The 22,113-nt window shown below is 52.8% G+C and overlaps 1 protein-coding gene across 7 annotated transcripts; it reads right to left on the bottom strand.

Annotated features, from left to right (window-relative positions):
- Positions 1-7,447: 7,447 nt before the first annotated feature.
- LOC128626894 (uncharacterized) lies at positions 7,448-19,572 on the bottom strand. 7 transcript variants are annotated; one of them, XM_053662133.1, is made up of 4 exons: positions 19,184-19,572; positions 10,911-11,671; positions 8,589-8,689; positions 7,448-8,457 (listed from the first exon to the last, which is right to left on the bottom strand). In XM_053662133.1, the coding sequence occupies exons 2-4, from the start codon at positions 11,598-11,600 to the stop codon at positions 8,106-8,108; spliced, it is 1,143 nt and encodes a 380-aa protein (XP_053518108.1). In that variant the 5' UTR covers positions 11,601-11,671; positions 19,184-19,572; the 3' UTR covers positions 7,448-8,105. The 7 variants fall into 7 exon arrangements, with proteins under 7 accessions (XP_053518108.1, XP_053518107.1, XP_053518109.1 ...); XM_053662132.1 differs by lacking the exon at positions 19,184-19,572 and adding an exon at positions 16,403-16,689; XM_053662134.1 differs by lacking the exon at positions 19,184-19,572 and adding an exon at positions 16,403-16,689 and having other exon boundaries at positions 10,911-11,625.
- Between the last annotated feature and the right edge of the window lie 2,541 nt (positions 19,573-22,113).

Below are 22,113 nucleotides of genomic sequence, written 5' to 3'. Positions count from 1 at the left end.
ACCAAGCCTGTTCTGCTGAGGCCTCTGGGGAAGCCACACGGTCTGCTCTCTCCCTGCCAGCACTGGTGACAGGCGCTCTGTGTGGCAACCACATCAGGATGTCTCCTGGGAAGTATTCAAAGCAAGCACAGTCCCAACCTCGGGCATCCAAACCCTGTGGAGGCAGTGGGACCTGGCCAGGGCCCCTGGGGTGGGCGAGGAGCGCCACACTATCTCTTACCCAGGTCATCCTGCCCTCACCTTAGAGAGGAGAGGCTGTGGCTCAGAGAGGGAAGAGCCTTGCTCAAGGTCACACAGCTGGTGGGCGTGGGGCTGGAGTTTGAACCTGGCCTATTTGCGTCTGAAACTCAGCTGGTTCTGGTTTCCTCTTGGTTGTCACTGGCCAGGGCTGCCTTCAGTGGGTTGCAGGGACTGACTTGGGGTGGGCGGCTCTATGTCGCTGTCCCAAATCCTGTTTTCCCCAAACGAGAGATTTTCAGATCTTGGCTCTTCCTGTGTGACCTTGGGCAAATCATGCCCCTCTCTGGACCTAAGTTTCCTTGGCTATGAAATGGAGGAGCACCTACAATCCAAGTAAAATTGAGCTAGGGAAAAGGTTGCAAACTGCTGCCCAGAGGGGGCATCCAGCTGGGGAAGAATCTGGATTCATTTCAATCAATTGCCAAGTTAGAAACTGCCAAGTTGGCTTCTTGTTACACATCTGAGATTCTTGTTGGACCAGCTCTCAGCTGGGGGTTATTTTTGCAACCTCTGATGGAGCTGATTCTTCTGAGATCAGAAGATCTCCCCCCAACCCCCCTATAGAATGTAACTGTCCTGTGCCCTGGCCCCTGGGAAGCAGGAGACTGAAGGGCTAGGCTCCACTCTGCCCCACCCAGCTGCCTGACTGTGGCTGGGCACCATTTCCTTCCGGAGGGTTGAAATGGTTCACCTGAGTCCTCACAGCCAGTTAGTGGGGAACTGGCATTTGAAACCAACTTCTTAATGTTGTATTTTGATGAACAGAAGTTCATGATGTGAATGAAGTTCACTTTATCAGTCTTGTGTTGAAGGTTGGTGCGTTTTGTGCAGACACGCCGATCTGAAACTTTCCGCGCGCACGCCCACGCGATCTCGCCACAGTTCAATACATGGAGTACTACCATTTATCTCACCAAGTTCCGTGGAAAGGTGTTTAGCTTTTTCCTCATTTTTCACCATTTTGGACGAAACTGTGGGGAATACCCTAGCAGGCACGTTTGCATTTTCTGATCACTTCCAAAAAAATAAATGCTTGGACATGGAATTTCCTGGGCAAAGAGAGAGCAAAGTTTAAAGACTCCTAATCAGACAGCCAAACGGTCAGTGGCACACTGCGTGAGTTGGTATTTTCTAGGGCTGTCATAACTACTGTGACAAACTGACTGACTTCAGCAAGCAGACATTCATTCCAGCGCGGGGTCAGGAGGCCAGAGGTCTGAAACGGAAGCTGGTTCTCTGAAGCTCCCAGGGAGAAAGTTTCCTGTGTTTCTCGGCTAGCTTCTTGGGGCTGCCTGCTGTTTGTGTGAGGGGTGAGCAGCCACCCCCCCCCCCCAGGGGGCTCTCCTCGGGGGCAGGAGCTGGGCACCTGGGTGTGACTATCTCTGCACTGACTGAGAACGTCCCAGCACAGTTCCAGGCATGCGCAGTGAGCTGGAGCCTGAAGCAAAGCGAGCCACCAAGGAAAGAGGCATTCTGGGTCCCCCTCATGGAGTCAGTCCATCGCTGGCCTCAGCCTCTGAGCCACCTTCCGAGCCTGGCTGCCTGCTACAGAAGGCCAGACTTCTGAGCTCTGCCATCCCCGTAACCCGCGTGAAAACGCAGCCTGAACAGGCGGGAGCGGGACTGACCGGTGCAGCATCGCTGGGGAAAGTCAGTGTCCAGCTTTCAGCAGCACAGGAACAGACCAGAGCCAGGCTGCTCTGATGAGCAGACTGGCAGACTGTGGATGCCGCGAGGGTCCCAGAAGGTGTAGGATCCAGAATGTTCCTGGTTGAAGAGCTGATGTTATTGAGGGCTTCCGGGGTGCCAGGTGCCCTTATCATTCACTTAACCCCCACAAGAAGCCAATGTGGGTTACTGCGGGGGGAAACTGAGGCACCAAGCTATTTCGTGAGCGCTGGAGGGGATGCAAAGCCAAAGGCGCTGGCTCTAGAGTCCAGGTTCTTAATATGAAGCGCTACCACTTGGGGCAGAAACTAGATTCAAACAAGCCACGCAGACAGGAGTGTCCCAAGGGCCCCTGAAGTAGCTCACCAAATGGAAAGGCCTTGGGAAAGGCTGGAGAATGACGCGCCTCTTTGCCTATTCCTGCCACAGATGGTGTCTTCCCACTTGGGTGGGCCTCCCCAGGCCTGAGTAGAGAAATCCTAGGGAAGGGCTCTGATTGGTCTGTTTTTATTACGTGTACATCTTTGGACCAATCAGTGCCGCCAAGAGGCTGGCACTCTCCAATTGGGTCAGGTGCCTAGCCCTTAGCCAATCACTCTGTGAGGGAGGTGGAGTCAAGTGGGGGAAGGTTGATTCCCATCAGGATGACAGGGCCCGTGGGAGGTGAGGGCGGAAGGATGCCCAGGAGAAGGGGACAGCACTCCTGTGACCTCGAGGGGAATTGAGTAAGATGGCCGCCACCCCGTGAGAGTCACCACTGGATCCTAGAGCTGGAAAAGGCTTCCTCCCTGACTTGCTGTGTGTCTTGGGCAAGGAGAGGATGGGAGGGTGCTCTGAGAACCTGAAAATACCGCGTAATTTTCTGCAAACGAAGGAGGAAGAGCGACACGGCAGAACACCGCACTCTGCCAGCTGCCATGCCTCTGCGGAGGGATAGGATCAGAGATATTAATCTGGGCTTCTCTCCGTTTCTCCTGTATTTTCCCCTTTCCCTCCCCTGCGCTCACCACCCCAGGGAACGACCTGAGCCAAGCGGAAAGCCAGGAGCCTGTCTGGAGTGGGGAGAGGGTTCCCAGCGTGGACAGAGCTCCCTGAGGACACACACATGGGAAGAGAGGCCCCCAGCCCTGACCAGGGAGGTGGGCCCAGGGCTGGGGCACGCGGGGAGAGGCTGAGGGAGGCCCCTGGATCCCGCAGCCAAAGGCCTTGCCCCCAGCACTCCTGGGGCCCCTGGGACATCCCGTGTGAGTTAGAGAAAGGTGGCCCCTCTGGGAGGTGCCCCACGCTGGGATCCCTTGCTGAGTGGCTGCGCTGGGCTTCCTCTCCCACCTCTGCTGGGTTCTTGCTCATCAGGATGAGGTGGTTCTGACTGTGCTGTTTTCTGTGTGGGCCTTCCCCATGTGCATGTGTGACCAGGGCCCAGACGGTCTCCCCAGAAAAGCTTCCCAGGCCCAGCCCAGTAGGGGTGAGGAGGCAGGAGGGAGCTGCTCGATCCCAGCTGCCCGGTGCTCGTTTGTGAAGACCAGAGACCAGCAGGGCCAGCAGCAGCCAGTCTCCCTCCTGAAATTAAGATTCTGGTGTTGAGGCTTATTTCCTGCTGGCTGGGCAGAGGTGGGGTGTAGAAGTTGAAACTGTCTTTTAGACAACAGTGTCCCTGGCACAGCTGTGTGCGTGGAGTGAGAGTCCTATCCAGTCCACGCCAGGGACCTCGTTTTATTCTCACAACCACCCTGTGAGGCAGGAAAGCCGGTCCTCGTCTCACAGATGAGGAGAGCGAGGCAGACTCAGAGAGGCCGAAGAGCCTGCCCAGGGTCACACAGCCCCCCGCACAGCAGAGGCCCAGCAGACACCCCATCTGTAATTTGTATCTCCCCTCCTTCCCCTCCCCTCCCTCCCCCTCCCCTCCTCTCCTCTCCTCTCCCATTTTTCCTTCTTTCACTCATTTGACAGTTTTAGCAAGTGCCAATTATACCTGTCACACCCTGTGAGACCAGGGTACCCGGTGCGGAACAGGCAGGTGGGAGACAGGACGGGGGAGCTGAAAGCGTGGCCTCTCTGAGGCCGAGCTGCGTCATCTGTAACTCGGCTGTGATGGTGGTGTGCACGGCCTCACCTGAGCAGGGCTCTGCCCCACCTCGGGGAGGGTGGGCTGTCTCCACGAGTTATTCGGAATTTTTCTGAGTGAGACATTTGTCTCCTCACGGCACTCGAGGCAGGGCAGTAAGAAGCCAGGAAAAGTTGTGGGCAAGTGGGATGAGAACACTGAGACAAGAAAATTACACAAGGCCAAACAATGTCAACAATGTACAGCCAGCTGGTGAATCGCAAGACCTTCCCTTCCCCAGCCAAGGACGCTGGAGAGCGAATGGTTTACGCCTCTCCTTTCGAACCAGAGCACACGTCGCTTAAGTCACCCCACTCTGGGAGCTAGAGGACAGAGACCCAGCCTAACCCAAGGACAGATGAAGTCAGGGGAACAAGTAACAAAGACCTGATAATGTCAGACAGACCCAAGATGACAGTGAAGTAGAAGGCTGACCAGAGAATAATCCCAAACTCCCCTATGCGCTCACTTGGGTGTATCAGCGTATTAGAAATGCACCTGGCTAGCTGACGAATATTCCTCTGAAACCCTCCCCTGAGATTCTCACCTGCAGGAGGGAGCGAGAACCCCTAAGACTAAGATCCGAGGCGGGCTCTCTCTAGAGCACACCCACACCCCGTCTTATTTTCAGGCATGAACTTTTTACTTTCTCCTAAACCCTAAGGGCCCCATGAGACTGGCAACCAGGGGAGTGGCAGGCAGCGGCAGCTCGACCTGGGCTAAACCCCTGATTCTGTCTCCCTGGCCTGCCCTCTAAGCCCCCACCATCTCTCTGACTTCCCAGCGAGCTCACGGCAGCCCCACCGTGGCTCACTTCTTTCCTGTCATGTTTCTTCAGGGCCGAAGCTGCCCACTGCCCAGGCTCTGTCCTTTTGCTCCTTCTCCCCTGTGTCCTTCCTTTGTCTCACTGGCCCCAGCTGCGAGAAACACCCCCCAAATTCCCTGGACTCGTTTTGTGGAATCTTTCCTGCACCACGTCAAGAACCCACGCCACGCACTGCAGGCCGGCCCAAGGCAGGCCTGCTCCAGACCTCGCCCCTTCCAGTGACACATTTATGTACTTAACACTTATATCAGTGTGAACTCATGGGGATATTTTTTATTTTTACTCTTTGATGGGTAGGTATTTTAGAAACTTTCCTACTTTGGGATATAATCCTATTCTTTCCTCTGCACCCCCATTGTTCCATCTTTGGCCGTCAGCAGCTCTTCCCCTGGGCCGGCGCCCGTTTACGCAGGGCGTGTGTCCCCCAGCACGTCCTCGGGGCCTGGCCTCTGTCACTGACAGTGTGCTCCAGGCCCCTGCTGCGCTCTTCCGGCCCAGTCCCAGAATCTGCCATTTCTCCAGGGGGCCTTGGCTCCTTTGATTCAAGAGTGGTGTTAGAAACCACCGTCTGACTGAATAATATTCCACCATATGGGTAAGATATCCTCCTATACTTTATTTGTCCATCTGTCTGTTCGTGGACATTAGGCTGTTTCCCCTGCTGGGCTGTCATGAGTCATGCTGCTGTGAACATCTGTGTTTGGATTTTTGTGTGGACAAGTTTGCATTGCTCTTGAGATGTACCTAGGCGAGGAATTGCTGGGTCGTACAGTAATTCTGTTTACCTGACTGAGGGACGGATGAACCGTTTTCCCCGGCGGCTGCACCAGACGACATCCCGCCCCCCCAGCAGTGCGGGAGGGGCCCAGTTTCTCCATATCCTCAGCAACACTGGCCCGTGCCTGTCTTCTTTTTTAACCCTCCCCCAAGGACATGTTTTTTTCATTGCTTTTAGAGACAGAGGAAGAGAGAGAAACACTGATCAAGAGAGAAGCATCTCCTATGTGCCCCGTTGTATTATGTCCTTAAATTGATTCTGTTTTTCCCTTGAAAAACAAACTTTCTGTCCTCATCAGTAGAGAACAAGTACCACTGGCCAGAAATAGAAAGTAACCACACAAATAAGCCCAGTGGAAATAATGTGATTAAACTGTGGCTGGAGGCTGTTGCCGGCCAGAGGCAGGGGGGGGGGGGGGGGGGTGCTGCTGTCCCTGGTAACACCAGGGCTTGGCCAGGGTTGGGGAGCCGCCTGTGGGCTTGCACCAAACCGGGGCTTTCTCCTCCTCCCAATCAGAAGGCTGGAGAGACCCTGAAGAGACAGGAACTTGCTCTCCGCCGGACTCCACTTTAGTGACCGAAGGACCCTCCCCCAGCCCCAGGGGTACACTGGAGTGGCGAACCCAGAAGTGCCTCACGCACAAGGGTGTTGGGCTTTGGCTAAAGGCCTCCCACTGCCCCCAGCAGCTCACCTGGGCAGGTCTCCGACGGCAGGTCCACCTGTGTGAATTCGGGCCTGGTCACCCCGGGTTCTTTGTCAGTGTTTTGGAGCCTGGTCAGCAGAAAGCCAAGTCTCACAGCCCACTTCTGCTGGAAATGCCAGGGGCAAAGGACCCAGCCACGACCCCCTGTGAGGTCCCGTCCCTCGAGGCCCTGTCTTATCTGGACACACCCTACCCCACAGGGGACCTTGTAGTTTGCACACTGGCACACTGCAGGGAGGCCTCTGAGGGTGGGCCTGCTTTCAGGGAGCTGAAGGTCAGTGTGTGTGTGTGGGGGGGGGCTCAGGTCCAGAAACAGGTGGTTACAGAGAGAAAGGTGCGAGAGTGGAGGGGAGGCTGAGGGCCCCCCCATGAACCTGTGAGCAGCCCCATGAAGTCACAGCCACACCTGGCTTCAGAGTGAAGATGGAGAAGAAAAAGGAGTTTTCAAGATGTCAAGGGCCTGGCTGGCCAGGGAAGAGGTTGCCAGACGGCATCCCGCACTTGTGCCAGGGACAGTGAGCCAAAAATGGCACCTGGGGTTCTTGGGAGGGCTCCTGGGTGGGCGTGGAGGAGGTGCACCGGGAAGGAGTCGTGGGGCCCTGCAGGGAGGCATCCTAGGCCAGCCCAGTGGAAGAGCTCCGCACGAAGCTTGCGTCATAGCCCTGTTATCTAGCGCCCCCAGGTGGACAGTTTGAGAATGGGCGAAAACGCTGGAAAAGGAAAGCGGCATTGCCTTGACTTCCCAGACGCGATAAAGTCACCACGTGGGGCTGCCTCAGGCAACCCCACCCAAATCTGGCCTCCACCACGGTCCTGCTCCCGGACCTCATGGGGGTAAAGGCGAACTCGCGGTTTCATTATTTGTAAACTGAGGTGCAATCCCAGGAGGCCCTCAGCTAGTTGGAGGTCTCCCCAGCTCCCCACAGTCTGTTTTTGCTCTGGCCTGGCCAACTGGTGACCGAAGCTACACGGTGACCTTTCAGGTCTCAGAAAATCCACAGAAGGCTGAAATACTAACATGGCCATTGAAGGCAGGGGACCGTGGCTCTGACAGACGTCGCTGTCACCCCTGCAACCTGAACGGGCCTGGGCTAGTTATTTCCCCTCCTTGGGCTTCCAGCTGCTCATCTGTAACATGGGGTAAATGAGATGGTGTGTGAAGCACCCACCATGGAGACGAGCCTGGCTTTTTCCAGGTAGGATTGCTCGGAGAATTTCATCACGGTAAGTTAATTTCAGTTTAATGAGACAATGCACATGCAACTTGCAGCCTGGGCAGAGTCTCAGTGATGCATGCTGGGCCTGCTGGGGCTCTGAGACACCTGCAGGCTCAGCTGTTCCGGGCGGGGGCCAGGCAGGCACGGCCTGGAGGTGGCACCCAGGCCTGGAAGCAGAGAGGGCCTGCTCCTCCCTTGCTGCCGGCCTTTGTGCCAGCCTGGACCCCCAGGGGGCTTCCTCGGGGGTCTCCACCTCAGCCAGCACAAACACAGAGGCACCAGGCCCTGTCTAGGTCACACAGGGACCTGGGATGGCCAGGATGAACTTGACTCACAGCTCCAGGCTCCTCATCTGAGCCAGATGCCCACTGGCCCTCTCTGTGCCCACTTCGGATCCACCGGACGAAGCCCTGCCTGGGCCTGGAGGTGTCTACCTGCTCCCCGCTCTTTCAAGTCTCTTCAGAGAGGGGAAGAAAAATGTCTTTTCTTCTACCTGCTAGGTCTGTGGGCCTGGGCCTGCCCAGGCCCCCGCTCACCCCAGGCCTGTCTCCCATGGCTTCAGTCTGTGTTTACAGGAGGAACACGGGTGGCTGCTGAGCTGACTCAGCTCCTCCTGAACGAGAGTGGGACGTGGGGGCCACAGAGGCTGTGTGGCCCAGGGGCAAGGGCTGGGTAAGGCCTGGTAGGGGCCCAGGGGTGCGAGATGTCCCAGGAGCTGCAAGGTCACAAGCATTCAGAGCAGACAGCACTTGGGGACATGGACAAAGAGCATGGCCTACTCTGTCACCTGCCACTGTGTGACCCTGGGCAAGTGACTTGACCTCTTTGAGCCTCAGCTGCTGAATTGTAGAGAATCCTCTTTCACCGCACGAGTGTCCGACAGGTGCTGAGCAGGCGTTTGATGAAATCCAACACCCATTCCTAGTTTTAGAGAAAAGAGTTTTTAAAAATAGGAATAGATTTTATGCTTTCACATGATAGAAATGTATAAATATATGGCACCAAAGCCGGCACTGCATTTGCTGGTAAAAGCCTGGGTGCAGGCCCATTACCTTCTGGGATGGAACCAGGACCTCCTGTCGCCGCTGCTGCTGAATGCTGCTTTGGGGACTAACCCAGGCAGTGAGGCAGGACACGTCCCTGAGAATGAGTGCTGGGAACACAGAGGCAAAATTCTCATGTTTTTCGATTATTACCTACAAAAGCTAAGAGAAGCCCTGGCTGGTGTGGCGCAGTGGATTGAGCACCAGCCTGCGAACCAGAGGGTCACTGGTCTGATTCCTGGTCAGGGCACATGCCTGGGTTGTGGGCCAGGTCCCCAGTGAGGGGTACGAGAGGTAACCACACATTAATGTTTCTGTCCCTCTCTTTCTCCCTCCTTTCTCCTCTCTAAAAACAAATAAATAAAATATTTTTTTTAATCTAAGAGAATCAATTAGAAAAACTATCACAAACTTTAGATTTAAAAACATCAGTATTTGAAAATCAAGTGAAACTAGCCTGTAGGGTATTACGACGGTGATTATATGTACATATACATTTGTCCAAACCTGTACAATGTACTGAGAGGGAGCCCCCATGGACTGGGTGACAACGATGTGTCATTATCGGTTTGTCGACTGTAACAAGTCAACCACTCTGGGGGGGAGCGTTGACGCCCGGGAGGCCGGGCCTGTGCGGCAGGGGTTTTGTGGGACTTCTCTGTGCCTTCCGATTTTGCCGTGACCCTGACGCTGCTCCAAAAACAAAGTCCATAAAAAAGTCAGTCGCCTATATATAGATTGCATTGTTGATAAGTAGTAATCAATTAGAATATGTCTCTGATGAAAAGAGCTCATTCATAATGGCATTTAAGAAAAAAGAAGTAAAATGTTAGGAAATGGTTTAGCAAGGATTGAGTAAGTTCTGGCTGCAGACAAGGCGTAGTGGGAGACTCACACAGACAGGCTTTCTTCTTGGCTAAGAAACCCAACATCATCAAATGTCTGTTTTTTCTGAATTACTTATGAATTTAATAAAGTCCAAACAGGATACTGAAAAACTTCATCAAATGACTCATCCAGAAGAGTGAATGTGTGAAAATAGCTGGGGAGATTCTGAGAAGGAAGAGTGACAAGGAAGGACTGAATCCATTAAGCTATTAAAAGATGTAACGTGCCCTGGCTGGTGTGGCTCAGTGGACTGAGCACTGGACTGCCAACCGGAGGGTTGCCTGTTCGATTCCCAGTCTGGGCACAGGCCTGGGTTGCAGGCCAGGTCCCTAGTAGGGGGCGCACAAGAGGCAACCACATATTGATGTTTCTCTCCTCTTTCTCCTTCCCTTCCCTTACTCTCTAAAAATCTTATAAAAAAAAAAAAAGAAATGAGTGATCAAGTGATCAAGCCATGAAAAGACACAGACTAACTTTAAATGCATGAAGCTTAGTTTAAGAGGCTGGTCTGAAAGCCACACACTGTGTAACCCCAACTGTCTGACATTCTGGAAAAGGCAAAACTACAGAGACAGTAAAAGCACCGGTGGTTGGGGAAGGGTGCCAGAGTGAGGCAGAGGCTGTTGGGCAGAGAAGCTGTTCTCTGGATACCGTAGTGGAGGCTACAACGTTGCGTACTGGTCAAAGCCCACAGAACGTGCAATGCAGAGAATGGACTCTAATGTAACTTACAGACTTTAATGAATAATGGTCTGTCAATGTCAGTTCACCAGTGTGAACCAACAGTATTGTTCTAACGAAAGATGTGAACAACAGAGAAAGCTGTGAGCAAGGAAGAGAGGGGGTATATGGAAACTCTGTAGAACCTACTTAATCTGAGACTGACCCCCCCCCACAATAAAGTCTATTGATAAAGACAAGAAAATGAACCCCGAGATGGACAGCCTTCCTCCATGCGAGACCAGCCCTCCCAGGCAGGAAGGGGAGGATCCCTCTGGGGTCAGCTGGAGAGGTACTGGCTGGATGTCCAGGTCCTCATCCCAGCTCGTGAGTCAGGCGAGCCTCTCTCCTTCCCGGGGCCAGAGACCTGCGTGTCGAGGAGACGCCCTGCCAGGTAAAGGGGTTCAGAACACGCCTCCCCAAAGACGCCGCCGTGGCGTGCTGATGACTGTGTGCTGGAGGCCGGTGAGAAGCGGCAGGCGCAGGAAGGGCTCGCTGGCCTCCCGTTTCTGCCAGAAAGTGGGCCGTGGACTTTCCCAGGAGGAAGGTGCCCTCCCTGCGCCAGGAAAAGCCCACTCTTGTCCCCGGAAGCCGGGGGTGGGGAAGAGATCAGATGAGGGAGCGCGCAGAGCCGGGTGCGCGCCTGCTGGGGGCGCGGGACTCCAGGGGACGCCCTCCGACCAGGAAAAGGATCCTGCGGTCGCTTCCATCCCGAGTACCTACCTCCGAGAGCGGGTGTGCGCCCAGTCGGTGTGGGCTTATTCGCCCGCCCTCATCCGCGCTGCTCCAGGAGATGTTCCAGGTTATTTGACGCCTGTTCCCGCATCCTGCACCGCACCTCAGCCCCCTGGGTGGGAGGAGAGGCTGCGGGCCCCCGAGGGCAATGCTGTACACCGGGCGATGACGCTCCGGGGAAACCGGACGACACAGCAGAAGCTCTGCCCAGGGGCGGCTGGACAGGTGGGGGAGGCCACCGGGAGGACGAGGGGTTGCCTGGGGGGAGGAAATGTTCCCGGCCGAGGGCACGGCCTGAAGGAAGGCCCGAAGATGGGAGAGCTGGGGTGCCGGGGCCTTCGGAGCCGCGCATGGGGGAGGCCAGTGGGGCCCCGGTGAAGGGCTGGAGCCCTTTGCGGAGAGCTGCGTCCCCACCCTCGCAGCCTCTCGTCCGGGGCGCCCTCTGACACCCCGGCCGTCTGAGAGGCGTCCCCTGGCATCTCCGACCCGCAGCCTCGGGCCCCAGTGCAGCCCCGAGGTGGCAGCATCGCGCGCGCAATCAAATCTGCCCCTCCATCCCTTTACGTGGGTCATTCCTCTGCCGGGCTCAGCACTGCCTGCTCTGTCCCCCGAATTGTCCAGCGCTCCAGGGGCTCCGTATGTTGGTGGGAAGAGGTGCTTGAATGCACGGCAGGTCATGCGGGGAGGGGGGTCCTCATCGAACCTGATGGGTTCAGAGAGGTCCTGCTGGTCACTGCTGAGGACAGAACCTGAGACAAAGAAGGTGCTTAATAAACGTGAGCCCCTCTTAAGAACAGCGGCCTCCCAAACCCCCATAGGCTCCAGACAAGTCCGCTGCAGCTTGGGCGCTCGAGTTTCTTCCATCCCTCTCCACTTCCCTGCCTTCAAAGCCGACTCAGCTTCCTTTGACTAAGAGTCCAGAAGTCCTTCCGGCCCCTCCCTCTCTGTCTTCTACCTGGTTATTAAGGACTCTCGATGATAACATCATTGCCCCTCAGGGTAACATTTCTATTTAATGAGAAAGTTCAGGCTGGGTGGCACCTGAAACCCAAAGGAAGCCATCACGGTGGAATTTCAGGCACAGACCTCTAAGCCGGCCAGGTGAGGGCGGGCTCCCCACCTCCCTTCATCCCCTTCAGGTCAGCCACAGGGTCTGGGCCCAGTGTGGAGAAGGGCTTCTCTGACCAAGGTTTCCCACAGGACTCCCTGCAGAGCTGCAGCGGGCGGCCGGGGCACATTGGGATGCAGGATACCGGCTTCCTCAGGACCCGCACCACCTCAGGCCGCTGGCCCTCCCAGGTGGTGGCGATGAGGGCCACCTGTGAGGTCTGAGCGCTCCTTTCCCATTAGTGCAAAATTCCAAAGAGAGACGTGTCACTGAGGGCAGAAGCGAGGCCTGGCTCTGGCTTTGAGACTGGCTCTGACCTTGAGCTTGTTATTCCCTGAGCCTCAGTTTCCTCATCTGTAGAATGAGAATCATTGTACCTGTTCTGTCTCTAGCAGCCTTTTTAATGTCTTTGAGCTTCAATGTTCTCACCTATAAAATGGGGATAATTACAGCCTTTCCTGTCTACCTTACACGTTTGCAAGTAAATCTATCCCTTTACTCATTAAAAAAACAATAATAATAACAATGATGATGAATGGAGCGTGCTCGCTACATGCCTGGCATGTGTACCTGACGAATTTACTCATTCCTCCTGGCCACTGTGGGAGGCAGATGCCCGCATCCGCACCACTTCACAGATGAGAAACCCGAGGCCCCTGATTCATTCACTCAGCCTCACGCAGCTGAGTGTGATTCAGACTCACTCGGTCTGGGCCCACGGGTCCCTCTCTGGACACAGTCCACTGCACCAGGGACTGTTACGTGGTGGCCCCAATCAACGGAGGTTCCGTGAATGACCGTGCAAAGTGCCCTGCAGGGAGAGGGCGCCCAGCTCAGACTGGGGCGGGGGCGGCCATGCCCTACCCTGCTCACTGATGCAGGTGAGTGTTGTAGGTTTTTGCAGAGAAATATGCAAAGGATCTCTGTCATTTGTCACGTAGTCTCATCCCCAACTGAGATCTGGGACTTCTGTGGGGCTCCTGGTCTGGTCGAAAGCGCACAAAGGTGGGCTCAGAGAGACCAGAGCTCACATCTCGGCTGCGTGACTACTTCTCTGAGCCTCCACAGCCTCGTCTCTAAAATGGGTACATTTATGACAGCTGAGTAAGGTGGTGATGGAAAGTGCATGAGAAAATGTGGAGGAAACCTGCAAAGGGCGCGGGGACCGTGGCAGCCGCAGTGGGTCGGTCCATTTCCCACATGCCCGTGGACCCGGAGGTGGACCCCGGAGACCAGCCCCTGGGCCCTCAGCACCCACTTCCACGCCACAGACCGTTTTCTCTGGGGAACAGTATGTGGCTGTACCAGAAATAAATGAAACCCCCTGGAAAATACCGTCTTGGTAGCTTTGGTCATCTCGGCTTCCCAAATGGCCTGCTTGTTGCAGGGGTCACTTGCTCTGTGTCCTTGAGCTCTTATTGGAAACAGAGCTTAATTTGCAGGAGAAGAACTCGCCTAATGTACCTGGGACCGTGGCAGGACAGGGGCATTTGTTTACCTATCAAGGTGGGTAAGTCCCATGCCAAGCTCTGTCCTAGGAACAAAGAGAGTCAAGATTTCTTTCTTTTTTCTTTTTTTGGTTTCACTATTGCATCATTACTTTGGTTTTATTTTTTTTCTCCCTCTGCTTATTTTATTTAATTTACTATTTTATTTTATTTATTTACCTTTAGAAGGGAAGGGAAGGAGAGAAGGAGAGAAATATCAATGTATGGTTGCTTCTGGTGCATTCCCTGCTGGGAACTGGCCTGCAACCCAGGCATGTGCCCTGACAGGGAATCGAACTGCGATGTTTTGGTTCGCAGGCCCATGCTCAATCCACTGATATTTTATTTTTGTTTAAGTATATTTTATTGATTATGCCATTAAAGTTGTCCCAATTTTTTTCTCCCCTCTGTCCCCCTCCTCCCTGCACCCCCACCCCCAGCATTCCCTCCCACTTTGTTCATGTCCATGGGTCGTACATGTGAGTTCTTTGGTTCTCCACTTCTATACTGCTCTTAACCTCTCCCCGTCTACTTTGTGCCTACCCTTTATGCTTCTTATTCCCTGTACCTTCCCCACCCCCGTCCCTCCCCTGCCCCCTCCCCACTGAAAACCCTCCGTGTGATCTGCATTTCTGTGATTCTGTTCCTGTTCTAGGTGTTTGCTTACTTTTTGTTTTCTAGGTTCAGTTGTTGATAGTTGTGAGTTTGTTGTCATTTTACTGTTCATAGTTTTGATCTTCTTTTTCTTAGATAAGTCCCTTTAACATTTCATATAACAAGGGCTTGGTGGTGATGAACTCCTTTAAAAGCTTGACCTTATCTGGGAAGCACTTTATCTGCCCTCCCTTTCTAAAGGATAGCTTTGCTGGACAGAGTAATCTTGGGGGTAGATTTTTGCCTTTCATGACTTCGGGTACTTCTTTCCCGCTCCTTCTTGCCTGCAGAGTTTCTTTTGAGAAGTCAGCTGACAGCCTTATGGGAAGTCCCAGTGGGCCGAGTGCCTCCCTGCAAACCCAGAGGTCATCGGTTCAATTCCGGTGGTCAGGGCACTTCCCTGGGGGTGGGGCCATTCTCCCTCCCTTCCCCTCTGTCTAAATAAATAAAAATATATTTTTTTAAAAAGCTTGCAGCCCTGGCTGGTATAGCTCAGTGGGTTGAGCGCGGGCTGGGAACCAATTTGATTCCCAGTCAGGGCACATGCCTGGGTTGCAGGCCGGGTCCCTGGTACAGGCTGCACGAGAGGCAACCACACGTTGATGTTCCTCTCCCTCTCTTTCTCCTTCTCTTCACCTCTCTCTAAAAATGAATAAATAAAATCTTTTTTTAAAGATTTTTTTTATTTGTTTATCTTTTGAGGGGAAGGGAAGGAGAGAGGGAGAGAAACATCAATGTATGGTTGCCTTTTGTGCGTCCCCTGCTGGGAACTGGCCTGCAGGGAACCGGTTTGCAACCCAGGCATGTGCCCTGACTGGGAATCAAACCACGATTGTCTGGTTCTCAGGCCCGCGCTCAATCCACTGAGCTACACCAGCCAGGGCCTTAAATAAAATCTTTTTTAAAAAAGCTTTCAGTTTAATATAAATTATTTTATAAAAGGAAGCAACCCCATTGCTTAAAAACATGAATGGACATAAGAGCTCAGATTTGAAGCCAGAGAGCCTGGCTCCTTTCTACTTCCTCCTCATTCTCCTAGAACCTGAACGGCTCCTGGTTCAGCCCCTCATTCCTCTGTACTCGATCCCCTAAGAGATCCTGCACTCAGCAGCCAAGAGAGCACAGCTGGCATCTTTGACGTTCTGCCGGGAGATCACTAACTAGATCTACATGTTGGTTGCGTACCTCTTCTATCCCTTGCCTCCCGTTTGCTAAATATTGTGGTGTAAAGATGGACACGAAGGCCCCACTGCCTTGACTTCTGGTGAAAGCTGATGGACCTCAAATGGCCTGAAGGCAAGTGCCCGAAACTGCAGCCCCGCTCCTGGTGAGAAGGTCCCCTAGCCCGACACCCGCCGCGTCTATCCCTGTGCAGCAGTGGCTCTGTGCCCTGCCAGCCGGCAGGGTCACCACACAAGCCCATCACGTCCCCCACAGTGAACCAGGGGCACCACGCCCTCCTGGTCCTACGCAGCCTGCCTGCCAACCCCCGGCTGTCCTGAGTGCTGCCCCGTGTGGCCTGCGGTGTCCTCGTTCCCGGAGCTGTGAGTATATGTGACGTATAAGCGCCCTCCATGTCATCTGTCTGCCATTCCCACACCCTATGGTGCACATCTGTCTGTCACCAATGGGGTGAAGAGGAGGAGATTAAAACACGTGTCTGCAGCCCTGGCTGGTGTGACTCGGTGGATTGACCACCAGCCTGTGAACCAAAGGGTCACGGGTTTGATTCCCAGTCAGGGCTCATGCCTGGTTGCAGGCCAGGTCCCCAGTAGGGGGCGCATGAGAGGCAACCACACACTGATGTTTCTCTCCCTCTCTTTCTCCCTCCCTTCCCCTCTGTCTAAAAATAAATAAATAAAATCTTTAAAAAATAGGCGTCTGCCTTGCTTTAACTTGGGTTGCAGTTGCTTCCACAGTCTAGCAGTAGGTTCCTCATTTCGCCATGAACCTGTGAACTTGCACTAACGGTTTCCCCAGAGACCTCAGACAAAGCCACATGTTGCAGGTTTTCAGTTCAACAACCTCTCACTTCTCCATATCAGGTTGTCTTCTTGGTCACTGTCTCTTCAGGACAAACTGCCTTCAACGCAATAGCTCCAAACCGCGATCACTTATTTGCTCACAGTGCACAGTTCCGTGGGCTCGGGAGGACCCTCCCTCAGCTCCATGTAGCATCAGCTGGGTGACTGGCGCGTCTGCGAGATTCCCTTCCCGGAGGGCTCACTCACCTGGCTGGGAGCCTGGTCCGCCCTCCGTGCGGGCCTGTCCAGGCAGCTGCTCGGCCTTCCTCACCGCATGGCGCTGGGGTTCAGCGAGGGAGGAAGTGGAAGCTGCCTGTTCGCCTAAAGGTCAGACCCAGAGTGGCACACTGTCCCTCCTCCCTAGGTCCAGCCCAGTTCACGGGGTTGGAACTAAGCTCTGCACCTTGATAGGAGGGGGAGCTGGGTGTGTACAGAGACGGGAGGGGTCCTCAGCAGCCACACACCCCTGATTTCACCGGTGAGGAAACTGACACTCAGAGGTGGGACCGAGGACTCAGGCGCCGAGCGGTGATAGAAGGAACAGTGTTACTGAGCTTTGCCAGTGCGCCCCAAACTGTGCTGTGCACTCCCACATGCAATCCCATGACAGTTATATGGCAAGAACATGGTCCCCACCTTACAGACGAGGAAATGGAGGCACAAGCGGGGAGTGGGGTGACTTGCCCAAGGCCATGTGGCTTGTAGGGAGGGAGCCTAGGGTCAAACCTGAGTGGTCTGGCTACCTAGTCGACCCTCGGAACCAGCAGCAAAGTACAAAAGCAACTAGATTTTTGTCTTGGAATGTAGTTTTGGAATAACAACAAGGCGGAACTGTGTCCAAGGTGCCTGTGAGTTCCAAATAAAACAAGATGTGACATTCTTCATAACTCAACACAGTGCATTCTGGAAAATTTACCATAGAATGGCCTGCATTTTCCCATAGGAGCCGTCGGGGGAGACATGGAGGTGTCTCCCAGTACCCGCCTCTCTGTCTTAATACAGCAATAGACTTTATAGCTGGGCACCTGGCTCCCCACCTAACAGTTGTTTTTCCAGCCTCCCCTTCCAATTAAGGTCTAGCCAGTGGGATAATAGTAAAAGTGATGAGAGCAATCTCTGGGTCAGGTCTGCTGGCTGAGTGTGAGTGCAATGGCAGGAGCTGGAGCAGCTGTTTCAGACCATGAGGTGAAAACTGGGTGTTGAGAAAAAGAGCAGGGCAGCAGGAGCCTGGGGTGTTTGGATGACTTTGGGGGGCAGCTAAATCATGGAGCCCTGACTATCCATGTCTGGCCTCTTACCTAAGGGGAGAACTAAAACTCTACCTTCTTTAAGCCGGTGTTAATTTCAGGGTTCATTTTTACATCTGAAATTGCACCATAGCTTATAGACTATCTTCAAATGGTAGGGTGTTTGTCCAGTGACGTAACTGCTAGGACAGTGGGGCTACGGTCCCTCTCTGTCCTGGAATTCGGTGGCTTTGTGGTGGGAAGAGGTTCGGATGGGGAGAGGGCTTCTGGCAGTTTCCAGGCTCTGGTGGGAACGCTGATCTGTCCCTCCCTCTCTTCATGTGAACCGTTTTCCCTCAACCTCAGTTCTGACCTTCTGTAATAGAACTGGGGGTTGGGCTACATTTAAAACCCAAATGGAAAGTGAGAAACTGTTTGCAGATGGATTTTCCTTTCAGCCTTCCTGGAAGTCAGGACAGCTTATGATCATTTTGCAATGGCCAGAAATCCATTTGGTGAAATGCTGGGTTTTTGTGTGTGCGTGGGGGGGGGGGTGTTTTTTTCCTCCCTTTACCAAAACTTCATGGAGTCATTTGGTTGTTTTTTTTTTCCCCTTGACTGACTTTTTAAAAAAGCATTGTTTTCCCAGCACAGCTAGGGTGTGGAGTTTCCTGGTGAAAACATACTCAGCTTTACTTGGCTTCTCCGGGGCCTGCTGGGCATGTGGGGACTTCCCCGGGAGAGGGAACAGGGCGGGGAGGCTTAGAGGTTGGGGAAGACAAAAGCAGAACTGAGATGTGGTGGGGGGGCCTGGGGGGGTCTGGAGCCCCAGCTGTGGTGCGGCTCAGCAAGAGGCAGAAGTCAAGGAGGGTGACAGGGCAGCGTGGACCAAGGCCAGAGGCCAGAGGGCAGAGGGCAGAGAGCCAGGTAGCTGGTTCCAGGGGCAGAGCCTCGATGCCCGGGGCCTCTCTCGGATGGGGCGCTACTGTCCAAGGGCACGGGCCTATTGCACCTCTCCGGGGAGTCCAGAGTCAGACTGGACAGACACAGGAGCGGAAGTTGGTGAAATGACACTGACCATAAATGAATCATCCTGACTTAGCAGGGGCTTTGAACTCTAGCAAGGTAGAGTCAATATGGTCCTCTCTTCAAAGGGTGAATGTGAGGGGTAAGTGAGTTAAACACATATATAAGGTGCTGACGATAGTGCCTGGCTCAGAATAAGGGCTCAAAAAAATTTAGTCATTACTGCCACCTCCATCACCATCACCATCACCATCATCATCATTTTTCCCCTGTTGTTTCCTCCCAGGCTCCAGGAGAATGAACTTTTCCTGAATACCGGGGTGGGAAAAAGTAGGTTTACAGTTGTTCATGGGGAAAATAATACAATAATTAATAAGAATACAAGAATAAACTCCATGCTTCACGTACTCACAACTGTAAACCTACTTTTGCCCCACCCTGCATCTGAGCTCGGAAGAGGATCACAGCTGGGGCCTTTAGACCAGGCTAGGGTCACACCCTTGCTTGCCCACCCGATGCTTGCCCACCCCCAATCCCCACCGCATCCCCAGCCCTGGCCTGCTCTGCAGCTGGACGGCAGGGATGTGTGGGCTTCACCTGCAGTCCAGCGGGAAATCCCCCAGGGCCGAGTGGACCTTTGTTAAGCTATTGTCTCTAAGCTGCCCCAGGAACGAAACAATGGGGCACAGACTACTGAAGACTCAAGCTATGTGTCCAGGAAGGAGGTGACACTTACGAAGATGGGGTTCCGGTCAAGATGGCGGCCTAGGTAAACAGCGTGCCTCCTCGTACAACCATCGCGAAAATTACAACTAAAACACAAAACAACAATCACCCAGAATCGTCAGAAAGCTGAGCTGCGTGTGAGCCCAACAACCAAGGAATGAAAGAAGTCACATTCATCCAGACGGGTGGGAGAGCAGGAGAGGCAGACATGTGTGGAGACGCTGAGCTGGGGCCCACACCCACGTGTGGCGGGTAAAAATTGAGAGGGGCACCTTGGGAGCCAGGGGTCCCAGCCCCACACCAGACCACCCAGCCCAGGGTTCCAGTGCCAGGAAGATAAGTCCATGTGACTTCTGGCTGCAAAAAGCAGTGGGGGTTGGGGAAGAGCAAGAAACTGGGATTCTCAGGTGTCTCCTCTTCGAGGGTTCAAAACAGACTTAGGACTTGCGCAGACTCACACCCTCTGGGCACCGGCAGCGGAGCAGCAGCTGCAAGGGCACCAGTGGGACGTGGGGAGAAACAAGTGCCTGGCATCAGGGTGAGTGGCGGCAGGGGGACAGCCTCCTCCTGGACAAGACCCCAGAGGCCAGGCAGCGGCCCTTGCCCCTATTTTGAGTCCTCCCCCTAGACTGAGCCACAGAGCAGTGACACCGTATCTAACACTCCATCAATCTGGTTCACGCAGGTCACCCCGTCCTGGAAATTACCTAAAGCTCCGCTCCATCTAACTTACAGGTGGGCTTTTCTACAATAGGCCACGCAGCTAAACCAGGGAGTCAAAGCAGCTAATAATAGAAACAAACACAGCAAGGCTGCCAAAACGAGGAAACAAAGAATATGACCCAACTGAAAAAACGAAACAAGACTACAGAAAAAGAAGTAAACAAAACAGAGATAAGCAATCTATCAGAACACCAGTTACTATGATGCTCAAGGAATCATTGGGTGCTTCCACAGCATAAAAAAGACCCAGGCAGAAAGGAAGGTTACACTAAGTGAAATGAAGAAAAATTTACAGGGAATCTACAGTGGAGTGGATGAAGCCAAAAATCAAATCAGTGATTTGGAACATAAGGAAGAAATAAACATTTAATCAGAATAGCAAGAAGGAAAAAGAACTTTAAAAAAAATGAGCATAACCTAATGAGCTTGTGGGATAATTTCAAACATACTAACATTTGAAACATAGGGGTGCTGGAAGGAGAAGAGGAGGGGCAAGAAATCGAAAGCTTCTTTGAATAAATAATGAAAGAAAACTTCCCTAATTTGATGAAGGACATAGACATACAAGTCCCGGAAGCACAGGGAGTCCTAAGCAAGATGGACACAAGAACCACACTGAGACACATCATAACTAAAATTCCAAAGGTTAAGGATTAAAAGAGAATCTTAAAAGCAGCCAGAGAAGAGCAGATAGTTACCTACAAAGGAGTTCCCATAAGGCTGTCAGCTGATTTCCCAAAAGAAACTTTGCAGGCAAGAAGGGACTGCCAAGGGGTATTCAAAGTGATGGAAAGCAAGGACCTACAACCAAGATTACTCTATTCAGCAAAGCTTTCATTTAGACTCAAAGGGCAGATAAGGTAAAACTTCCCAGACAAGGTAAAGCTAAAGGAGTTCATCATCACTAAGCCATTATTATATGAAATGTTAAAGGGACTTATTTCAAAAAATGATCAAAACTGTGGAGATTAGAATGGCAATAAATTCACAGCTATCAACAATTGACTCTGAAAAACAAACTAAGCAGACAACTAGAACAGGAACAGGATCACAGATATGGAGGGTCATCAGTTGGGAGGGGGAGGAGAATGGGAGAAAAGGTGCAGGGATTAAGAAGGACAGATTGATAGGTAGAGAATACACGGTGGGGGGTGGTGGTGTTAAGAACAGTATAGGAAATGGAGAAACCAAAGAACTTACATGCATGACCCATGGACTTGAACCATCAGGGGGGATTTCCGGAGGGAATGTGGGGTACCGGATGGAGGAGGACAAACGGGGAAAAACTGGGACAACTGCAATAGTGTAATTCATAAAATATGTATCAAAAAGAACTGCAGAAATAATGACATGCACATGAAAAAAAAAGATGGGGTTCTGCCTTAGAGGGCACAGTGTCTGCACTGACTCAGAGGCCAACAGGTCTCATCACAGATCCCCAGCCAGGAATCGCGACGACACACAGTGTAAACTCACAGATTTTTGTTTCCAATCCCAAAACTGGAACCCTCCAGTGGACACAGCTGTGGTTCCCCTGAACTGAACGCTGAGCCAGAGATGCCTCCCGGCCACACTGGGCTCCTCGTCCAGGGAACCAAAACAGAAATGTATATATATATTAACTGTCAAAAAATAATAGCAGTGTTGAGAGACAGTAACATTTGCCCAGAGGGTTTTCCATATTCTCACAGAGTGGTGTGACCATTGCCACTAAATTTGGCACATTTCATCTTTCCAAAAAGAAACTCCACACCCATGGCCGTCACTCTCGTTCCCCGGGCAACCACTCATCTTCCCGTCTCCATGGAAGTGTCTGTTCTGAACATGTCCTATGCATGGAATCATGCAATCCGTGGCCTTTTCTGTCTTCTCTCGCTGAGCATGCTTTTAAGGTTCATCTGTGTGGTAGCGTGTATTGGCACTTCACCCCTTTTCATTCCTGAGTAATATTCCAGTGTGTAGATTTATCCACTCACCAGCTGATGGATATTTGGGTTGTTTCCACCTCTTGGTTATTATAAATAATAATAATATACGTACATGTTTTTTTGTGGATATATGTTTTCACTTCTCTTGGGTGTATACATGGGAACTTCTGGGTCATAGGGTAATTCTATGCTTAACTTTCTGAGGGACCATCATAGAGCCTTCTAAAGTTTTACATTCCTGCCAGCCATGCATGAGTTTTACAGTTTTTGATATCTTTTTTAAAAAAAG

The sequence above is a fragment of the Artibeus jamaicensis genome, unplaced genomic scaffold (genome assembly GCF_021234435.1).
Source record: "Artibeus jamaicensis isolate MK-2021 breed Jamaican fruit bat unplaced genomic scaffold, CSHL_Jam_final contig_233, whole genome shotgun sequence".
Classification (NCBI taxonomy): Eukaryota; Metazoa; Chordata; class Mammalia; order Chiroptera; family Phyllostomidae; genus Artibeus; species Artibeus jamaicensis.
Note: the sequence above shows the minus strand (reverse complement) of the source record. Positions and strands in the feature narration are given on the sequence as shown.